This window comes from Myotis davidii, unplaced genomic scaffold, assembly GCF_000327345.1.
Source record: "Myotis davidii unplaced genomic scaffold, ASM32734v1 scaffold399, whole genome shotgun sequence".
Classification (NCBI taxonomy): Eukaryota; Metazoa; Chordata; class Mammalia; order Chiroptera; family Vespertilionidae; genus Myotis; species Myotis davidii.
Genome location: NW_006292094.1, coordinates 2,316,831 through 2,327,249, shown reverse-complemented (window position 1 = coordinate 2,327,249; position 10,419 = coordinate 2,316,831). Strand labels below are relative to the sequence as shown.

General features: G+C 40.0%; 1 protein-coding gene across 6 annotated transcripts in view; it reads right to left on the bottom strand.

The window, feature by feature from the left end:
• The window catches only part of CREBRF (CREB3 regulatory factor), a 46,942-nt gene that overhangs the window by 19,538 nt on the left and 16,985 nt on the right, over nt 1-10,419 (bottom strand). For 3 of the 6 annotated variants that reach the window (XR_001514130.1, XM_015565097.1, XM_006765397.2), the window contains 3 exons: nt 8,557-8,744; nt 6,408-6,533; nt 4,359-5,448 (listed from right to left, as the gene is read on the bottom strand). Coding sequence is in view for 5 of the 6 variants with exons in the window: in XM_015565097.1 (XP_015420583.1) it covers nt 4,359-5,448; nt 6,408-6,533; nt 8,557-8,565 (1,225 nt within the window). In the remaining variant the exon portion in view is untranslated. Of the gene's footprint in view, nt 1-4,234; nt 5,449-5,581; nt 5,619-6,407; nt 6,534-8,556; nt 8,745-10,419 lie in introns of those variants that run through there. The other 3 variants (XM_015565096.1, XM_015565099.1, XM_015565098.1) reach the window with 3 other exon arrangements.

Sequence of the window (10,419 nt, the reverse complement as noted above, 5' to 3'; positions counted from 1 at the left end):
TTCCCTACTAAAAATGTGACTCCTCTGGAACTGATGATACTAAGAAAGTGATGACATCTGAGTGTTTTTTTGGGGGGAGGGAGTTAGAATTTTTCCAGGTTTTATTCAGATTAAGAATTAAGAATATGATTCCATTTACATGACATTCTAGAAAAGGCAAAATTATAGGGACAAAGTGATTGCCAGGAGCTGGGGGTGGAGGGAAGGACTAACTATAAAGGAACATGAGAGAAACTGGGGAGGGGAGGAGTGATCAAATCCTTCTGTCTTGAGTGTGGTAATTACATTATGACATGCACTTTGTCAAAACTCACAGAAGTGTGCACAAAGGGAATGGATTTTACAGTGTGAAAATTATGCCTCAATACACGTGACCTTTAAAAAGAGAATCAGTTGAAGAGCCAAATGATGTTGAGGCAACAGCCAGGACAAGTGCTGGACAGCGTTAGAGTGCACCTGTGGCTCTTTAGAACATGGCAAGCAGTGGGGCTGCAAACCTTATGTCTTCTTTAAGAAATAATGCACAAGTTCAGTGACACAATACTTTCTAGAAGTCCGATTTTTAAAAATTGTTATATAGCTTTGGCCTTTTTACTTGTGTGAATGCTTTGCTTCAAACAAAGATTTTATCTTGTTCCCAGTTTTCCACGTAGCTTAGGAAAAGGTGCAGTGGCCACACTGTGCCAACTGAAATGGCCTTTTTAAAAAGGCCCTTGCCCAGGTCAACCAAAAATTACTGGCTCGCAGAGATACCCTCATATGCCTGGGAACACCTCACACTGGCAGATGGCCCAACCCAAACACTCCGATCTTCCCGCCAACATCAAGAACTGGTATTCCACATTTAAGTTTATTCCAGCCCCAAGCATCAGGCGAACATTTTTATATACAACTTCCTCAGGTGGTGGTGGTTACGTGCACTTGTGAGAGCTCACAGAAGCGTGGACTGAAAGAGGTGAACCCATGTCCCCAACACTATATGATATGCTCCCTTAGCTAGCAACTTGTCCTTACATATTTCACTTACACATACTTCATTTCAGCCTTATAAGAACCTGATAAGACAAGATTATTAACCTCCTTTTCGCAAAGAAACACACTCATGGAGGGTTTAAATGACGGGGCAGAGCCTGGGACTGACTGAGGCCCCACAACTCAAGGAGTTTAGCTCCAGCTGAATGTCCCACTTTCCCTGTGCCTATCCAGTTAAATGGTCTGAGTGGGGTTTTTTTCATATATATTCCACATTAAATTCAGAGTCATGAGATTTTTATTTCTTCTATCCCACCCAAATTAGTTACCAGTTTTATTACTTTATATATGTTGTCTTTTTTTAAGTACTTAAAGGGTCATCAATTTTCTTTGACCTAATATTTTCACATTTTCTAATAGCATACATCATAGTACACATGTACACACACACACAAACACAATGGACTTGGTAGCTAAAGTCATCCACCTTTTAATACAAAGACTACCATGATCCAGTAAAATGCAGAAATATTATATTCCCAGATCACTGGTCTAGCACTTAATGTTCTTAAATATCTTGCAAAGCATGTCTTAAGAAACACTATTACTAAAAGATATGCCTTCATACCCAAGTGAGTTCTATGGTCAAATAAGTTGTAAGAAACTCATCCTGCACCTCTCTCTTGCAAGTCACAGCACACATAAATGTATTAGAAAACAGAAAACACAACAGCAAATAGATCCGGTCAACTCTGAGCTCCACAAAGACAAGGATCATGTCTATTCTGCTCATCTCTGTACAGCCAATGCCTAATACACACAGTGCCAGACACAAAAGGAGGCACTCAAACATTTCCCATGAGACTTTTCCCTTTTTTTTTTTAATTTCATTTAATGGGTTACCATACTGATCTCATTCCTTCCTGACATGATTATCAAAAGAAAGTAAAAAAGGATTATTTATTGCCTAAAATTCCAATCACACATCTTTGGTTAGTGAGGATTACTGCCATTAAGCTGGTAAAGTCGATCGTAAAAATGTTTAGCAGGGATTACAAAATAAACTCTCATTCTGGGGGCCCGAGTCTTAATTACCCCATGTGTAACTCCATGACCCCAAGCCATGTAGCCTGCCCACAGAATAGGCTCTATCAGAGCTTGGGAGCCAGTCCAGAGTCGGGACTGAAACTCCATTTACACCTCTGCTGGAGCTTTGTAGGCGTGGCACTGGAGCAGCGGACTGCCAGGAACCAGCATCCAGGGAGCTAGTCGCCACAAAAGGGCCTTTATAAACTATCGGCTGCAAATTAAACCAATCAACCCACTCCAAAACTAGCACTCTGAAGAAACTATAACTATTCCCACTTTTCAGCTTCAAAGAATTCCATCCTGCTTCTCACCAATAATTCACTTTTGCGTCTCTAAAGTCGCTTGCTTAGCTCTTTCTTTCAAGAAACAGGGCAATTTTCATTAGCAAATATGAATAAAGCCCAGTTACAACCACAAAATTGTACTGACTTAAGAATATCATTCATTCACATTTGTGGGAACTAATAAGTGATACTAACCAAGGAGGTTGGACTTGAAGTCAACTGAAAGTGAGTGAAGTCAGTGCCATCCAAACACTCCACACTGTTAAGTTGCACCAAGAGGAGGGCCAGCCCTAGCTCTGTTTTAAAGCAGCGCTGGCTGCTTCTTCACACCAGCAAGGAAATGCGGCCAACAGGACAACACCAACTGTAACACCGGTTCCCCTGCCTTAGCAGAGTCAAAGGCTGAGAAAATGGAAATGAGGGTCCATCTACCAAGCGCCTCCCTTCATGGACCCACTCACCGCCCAACACAAAACCAAGTCAAAAGCTCAAGAATGAATTTAAAGTGAAGTTAAAAGTCAAAGAAAAGAAAAGCTAAAACCAGAAGCGGGACAGATAGCATCGTTCCTTGCCTGGTTGGTGGGATTTACTCACTGACTTATCTATTCCTTTAAACACCAGCTGGCACTTCCTTTCTCCCACTTTCCATTTCCCTTAGTTACTACCTGTCTGTCTCCTGTTGGTCTCCCTCCCCTATCACCCTATCCTAATTCTAAACATGTATCAAAGCAAGAGGGCTGACCTGCCAGACTTGAGGACCACACTGGTCTTCCTTTGGGAGGGAGCTAAGTAAAGCACCAGCTACAAAGGCAGCTTCCCTTGAAATATTTCAAAGCAGATTTTATTAGTTTGTTGAAAATTTTCCTGCTAAGGAGTAAAGACAATTGTTCTATCTAGACTATACAGAGTTCTAAACTAAACCAAAGAAAAAGCAAAACCTCCTTTCCTCCACATTAAACTTACTGTACCTTTTCCTTAGTTGCAAGCCCACACCCAAGTCAAACAACTTGGTTGTATCAAATGCATCAAGCTAAGCATTTGTGTAATAGTAAGATTGCACTAAAAGGAGTCTTTCAGTAATAACAGTGCTTCAGTGCCTACAATATAGCTACTATGCCTTAAAAACCCTTCCAAAAATTAAATACCAATGTTTATACTGACTGCTGGCAATTCCAGCAATCATCATAACGAACAGAAAGGGATTTCTTTGACAATGTGTAAGGTTTTTTAATAACTTGATTTTTCACGTAGGCGTTACAATATCAACATTATTTCTGGAAAAAAAATAACTTTTGCTTAAACTTGAAGATCTTCACTTCTTTGTGTATTAACTGTGTTCCACTTGGCAATGCCATTTTCATAAATAAACAGCACAAGCCAACAGCAGCAACAGCCCAAGCATGTGAATGCTGAAGTGGACCACTTCCCCACAGGTTTCACTTTCTCCCTCTATTTGTAAGCGCTCTACATAAACAAAACAGTCTCCTTCATGCTTATTCAATTAGAGCAGGTATTTTTCTTAAGTGGAAAAATACTGTGCAAACAAGAGATGCGGCAGACAAAGAAAAAGCTCTCTTGTACATTATTCACTCAGTGGGCTTTGTTGGTTATAGCCATGAGTAACATAAACCATCATCTCTTGGTTCCCCACTGTAGGGACTCCTAACGTACCTCAACAATAACAGAGGGACTCGTGCATAAAAAACGAATATTTTTAAGCCAATCAATTCTTGGCATCTTTGCACAGCTGCTCAAGAGAATGATAAATCAGGTACTTAGCATAAAATAAATTTAGAAGTAGCCCTCGAGGAATCAGCATATGAGCCACAATATGAGCAAAAGTGGTTATTTTAGAGCTGTCTGAATAGATAAAAAGCAATTACATATCTGAGCCAAGATATTAAGTCATTTAATCCTCACACTAAGACAAAGAAAGCATCCACAGCAAAACTTCCTATTTCCACGTAAGAGGAGATGACAGGTCAGTCTGTAAGCCTCTAAGCATTATAATACCTGGTTCAGAGAAAGTGTCACTAATGTCATCATCCTTGTCATCTTCATAATCTTCCTCCTCCTCCTCCTCTTCCTCCTCATTTTCAGAAAGTTCGTGCTCACTGCCAAATCCTTCATCATGGTCCTCATCATCGACATCCTCGTCGTCGTCCTCCTCTTCTTCAGGACTGCATTTAGTTGGCTGTTCACCCAAGTTGTCAGAGACAAAAAGGGAATAATTGTGCTCTTCTTTTTTCTGGGATGAATCTGAGACCGATGTGCTGGCAGAAAGGCTGCTACTCTCTCCTGCAGCAATTGCCCCAGGACCCTCCTGGGGCAGGGGACTGAGCAGTAGTTCCTGGGTTTCTTTAAAAGGCAAAGCTGGAGTGGCATGACCCTGGAGAGGCTCCGTCCCTTTCTTTTCTGGCCTCTTCGCTACCACCCCACAGTAGCAGGTGTTCTCCTTTGCTGCGTCTGCGTGAACCTGGCTCAGCGATGGCCGGCTCTGCTGCACTGGGTTGATCTTTACTTTTGCCTTTTTAACATAGTCTTTACATTCAACATGAAAGTTCACCTTCTCAGTATGATGCATGTTGGTCTTCACCATGATTTGTGTGCTTGAAGTGGGTTTACTGGCTTTTTGGACACAGTCTGACAAAGGGACCTCAGCTTGAAGAATCTTAGAAGAACACACAGGGGCAGCTGCTCTGCTTGCAAGCTTTTTACCAGGGAATGAAGAAGGCAAAGGATTTTGTTTGACACTGAAAAGTGAATCTGGGTAATACAGGGAATCAGAAACAGACTGCGAGTCTTCACTATTAAGCTGGGCCAAAGTTGGAGTTTTACTTATGACCTCTTCATCTTGGTAAGGGCTGGAAAAATCATCAAGACCCAAGTAATCCACTTCTTTTGTTCCCCAGATGTCACAGCTGGTTAGCTTGGTGTACTTTGTTAAGTCTTCACAGTATGTATCCCACTGCTCCCAGTTTGAGGTTAAAGTGCCCTCGTTATCCAGGACATCTGTGAAAGACTCCAGATTTTCAATGTCTTTGCAGTCCTCCAAAGAAAGGAAGCTGTCTCTAGGATTCTGCTGGTAGTTCATCTCTCGATCCTGAGAAAGGTTTAAAAAATAACACACCATATTTTAGGAAAGAAATATTCACCTCCATCCACTTTCATATATCAAATTGATGAACAAGTGCTTGAACTCTGCTCTGTTTTATTTTAAGATAAAGGCTACTTACATGAAACTTTACCATTCCATATACGTAACATCATTTCCTTGGGCAAGAAAAAAAAAGAGGGAAAACATGTCCCTTGAGAGGTTGAAGTATGGTGCAAATATCAAGGCCTATTAAACTTTACTATAAACACTCTTCCTGAAAAGAAGTTTATATTTCCTGATTTTTGACCTAGAAGGATAGTGGGATCTCCTTAGAAACAAGCTCGTTTACAAAGCAAATAGTAAAGACTGCACCTTCATCACAGAAGAATATGCCTTCTTAAATGAGAACTTAAAGTTAGAGGCAAAGAGCAATCCAAAGAGAGTTGGAACTCAGCCACAGAAAAAGAAGCTCTTTGAAGACCTTGTGACAACTTTCAGGCTTGGCAAATAAAATTCTCCCCATGAGTAGAGATGTAATTTTAAAATGTGATTAAGACTATGCAGCCATTACAAAGAATTCAGTGAAGCTCTAATGGACTAACATGAAAGGCTGCTTCGTCATATACTTTTATGCTAAAAAACAGATATTGCTTGGAATTGCTACTTTTTATCTCACATTCTGTGTGTGTATACCTTGCTCAATGTTACCATTTTTAAATTTCCCAGCTGAAAAGTCCTTTAGTATTTAAACATATTAAAGAAAGACTGCTTCCCATCCTCCTCATCAAAAACCAGACTAAGGATATTCAGAAAACCATTCCTCTTACTATTTTCAATGGGCTCATACATCCTTCTAAAATTACTACACTGACAATCACAAGAATCAAATTTGGCCTTTATAAGTAAAAATCTCTACCACAACACTTTTTACCACAAATCAAAGAATACAAGCAAATGTCACTTACCAGTTCATACATGAAATCTGGATCTGAGCTGTTTGCTAAGAGGTCTGTGCTCATTAGAGTCTGTTCCGAAAAAGTGTGGCTTCGAAAGGCATCCCCAAAAGGCGGATCCATTCCGCTTACACTAGGCTACAACAGAGAGGTTTTAATTTTAGAACACGAAAGACTACTCAAGACTAATTTATTGCAAATATGCCCCATCCCCACACCTACTATTTTCAGAAAACAATTGTGTTTCTTCTACTGTTTAGTAGTACATCTAAGACATTTAACTAGCATTTAACTGTGGGCTTATATTAGGAAAATAACTAAATGCATAAAAACAAAAAATGAGTGCCAATTGTTCCTAATACTTAACCTCTAAAAACTAAAGCTTATTTAGCCACCAGTCAGCATACAGTACCTAATGAATACTTCCATTAGGCTATAAATATTCTTCAAATCCATCTCTAATTACTAACTCTTGGTACTAATTCCCTGAAGAGGAGAGCTGCCATTTCCTGGGGTCTATGGAGCTAGCGGGACAGTCTAACTCTGTATCCTAAGTGAGTCCTCAAAACAAGCTCGAAGAGAACTTGGGCATCTCTAGTCAACAAATGACTCCAGGAACATGATGGAGACACAATTAGCCAAATATCCAAAATCCCTGGGTGAGACCAGTAACTGGGAGCTCAGTAGCTTTAATCCTGACTCCTGAAAAGTATACAATTCATCCTATAATAAATAAGAAAGGAAAAAAAGCCTCAGCACCCAGAGTTAATCCATCCTCCTTTTCTATTTCAACATGTCTATAAATCACTCTAGAATGAAGGCGGGCCTCACACGCCTAAATTGGTCCAAACAAGTAAAAGGCCTCCCTCTGAAATTGAATTTGCATAAAGGGAGAGGATGGGGAAAAATAAAAATTTCCTCTTTGCCTTTTTGTTCTTCTTCAGCAAGTTTCTGCTGAAACTTTAAAAAATTATTCGTCTATCTGTTTATGTTTTTGTATACATATACCTTTATACACTATCATACATACTCTCTCATCATGTTTTCCTTCATTGGAACATCCCACCCAATTCTTTTCTTTCTCTGATTTTCCCCAACCCTACCAGACTGCAAACTCAAAATAAGTGTCTTATAGTTCTAAATTCAAGTATCTGATAAACAGCAAATGAAAACTTGAATGGGAAAGAACTCTGAATGGGTATGTGTGGTCCACTTGGCAGGGAGGCTGGGGTGGAGGCAGGCCGCTGGCCTTTTGAACATCAGCCAGCAAATCCCATTCTTTGCCTCTGCTGCCTGCCTCCGAGTCACTGCACAGTCACAGCAGTTTCTGACTTCCTCCGCTCAGGGCATAGTTCTGCCTGGCCTCACATAAAGCCACCTAAGCACCCGGGCCCTCATTATTTTTAGATCTCTCCCCAGCACTGAACACAAAGAGGGGAGGGTAAAAGATAATGACAGGAGAAAGGGAAGAAGTTGTATATGCAGAGTGGGGACTAACAGGGCTTCATTTATTGTTTCAGTGATTGCCTGAAACCAGAATTGATGAATTCAAAGTAGTAATATAAATGGATATAATCACTCTTAAACATGTTTTGTGGGAGGTATATACAGAGGTGGGCAAAAGTAGACTTACAGTTGTTTGGAAAATAGAGTAAATAATACAAGAATAAACTTTTGTGTACTCACAACTGTAGACCTACTTTTACCTACACCTGTATATGTGTGTGGGGGGGTGTATGTGTATGAAAGACATACACAATTTCCTCTTACTTTTAAATTCAACAGGCATGAATGGAAAGGAACAATTGTGAAGTAGAAAACAGAAAGAACAAAATAGGCTTTTGGTGGCAGGTTAATGAGGAGAGTTTCAGGGGAGTTGTTAGCTCCCATAAAGCCAGCAGATCTGTACACCTTTCTAACTAAATTTCCATTCACTGAGTTCCCTGTGCCACACTCATTAATTAAAGCTATATAGCAAAGCAGAAAATAGAAGCAATGGAAAAAAGTTCATATCTTCAAAACTAGCTGAAATCAGAAGGAAACTGTCTTAAAAAGATAGTGTGTCAAGTTGTGTTACGAATTGGAGAACTTACAGAAGCAATGACATTGACTTTCTGCCATGGGAAAACAGAAAACCTTACACTTGCTCTAGATGATTTACCTGAGGCATTTCCAAGCCCAGATCCTGTAAGTCCAATCCCAAACTTCTTCCTTTTCTTGTTTGTAAATTCCTTTCCAGCTTTACTTTTAATTTCAGGATCGAAGATGATTTTCGCAATCAACGGCAGGTTTCCCTGGAGTGCCTTCAGTTCAGCTGCTGAGATCCCTCCTTTTCTTTTCTGCATGAATCTGTCAAACAGCAACACACAGCAACTTCACTGAGCACCATTAAAAAACAAGCTGACCTTTCAAAAGGACCTTAACAAAGAACACTTTAAAGAAGTAAGTCTTGCCCTAACCGGTTTGGCTCAGTGGATAGAGCGTCGGCCTGCGGACTGAAAGGTCCCAGGTTCGATTCCAGTCAAGGGCATGTACCTTAGTTACGGGCACATCCCCAGTTGGGGGTGTGCAGGAGGCAGCTGATCGATGTTTCTCATCGATGTTTCTAACTCTCTATCCCTCTCCCTTCCTCTGTGTAAAAAATCAATAAAATATATTTAAAAAAAAGAAGTCTTGTGGTTGCAATATCAAGAATTTGGTCCTTTCTTAGTACCAGCTATTCTGAAATTCACCATTCCTTCATTTGTTCTAAAATGGAATTGGTCATTAACAACTAGTGACATTTAAAAAATTCTTAAAATATTAACATAGGCTGGTTTTTCTTGTGATATAAAAGATGTACTATACTTAATGTTAAAGTAAAGCTCCCACTCACTTTCTCTTCCGTATGAGAAAATATACTGCAACATTTAATTCCATCTCTTGCATAATCATTTTTATTTCCTGGCTCTTCATTGGGCTCCCCCTCTGGTGGGTTGGCATCTGAGCTACTTGTTCTAGCCTAAGAAACGCCATCAAGTGCCCAGCCTGGGCCTAGAAAGACAATTAGTTATGCATCTCAATCCAGTGCTGCAGTCTAAGTGGACTGACTGATCCCTGCTCCTGCCAAAGGCTAACTCTGGCCCAGCTTCTCCTTATGTGGCCTCATGGTTGGTCCTACTGCTGATATGTATTCTCAGTCCTCACTCTTCCCCTGGCTCCTGTGAGAAAGAGGTCAGTTGCATGATCTAGAACCATTTACTTAGACCCCCAAAAGGCATTTAATTCAAGTGAGGCATTCCACAAAGTGGACTAGTGTAATCCTGGTCTACAACCGGGATCTGAGAGAAAAGTCTGATTCTCTGTAAAACCTGAAACTTAACCTTCCTAGCAAGGGTCAAAGACTTAAGAAGAGATTGAGTTGTATTCAACATATATTTATTAGCATCTACTAAAGACAACATCTATCAACAGCTTGGTTTATCAGGGAAACACTGGATTAAAAAAGGGTTAAATGCCATTGCAGCTTTCACTTGCAAACTATACAACACTGAATAGATCAATCTTTCTAAGCCTCATTTTTCATCTCTCTGGCTACTGAATTTTCTATGCCATAATACTTTCATACAAATACAAGTATTTATTTAAAATTGTACTTAAACACTTGGCCTCAAAGAAAACTTCAGTCAATGCAGTTGGCAAAAAAGACCACTTGTTTGGGAGACAGGAGACCTGGATTCCAGTTTGATCCCATACTTAAAACAGGCTTAGGAATTAGAACTTAAATTTTTGTTTTGCTCGCAGACTGAGGAATTATAATTATTCTCCCTTAACATATAATAGGGATGTTATGAAAATTAAATGAGATATTAAATTAGGATCTACACTAATAAAAGAGAAAAATGGTAACTGGCGTACGACACTACCCTTTTCATTGGCTAATCAGGGCTATAGTCAAATTAACTGCCAACTAAGATTGGCAGTTAACTGCCAACAAGATGGCAGTTAATTTGCATATGTAGGCACAATGCAGGGAGGCGAAAGG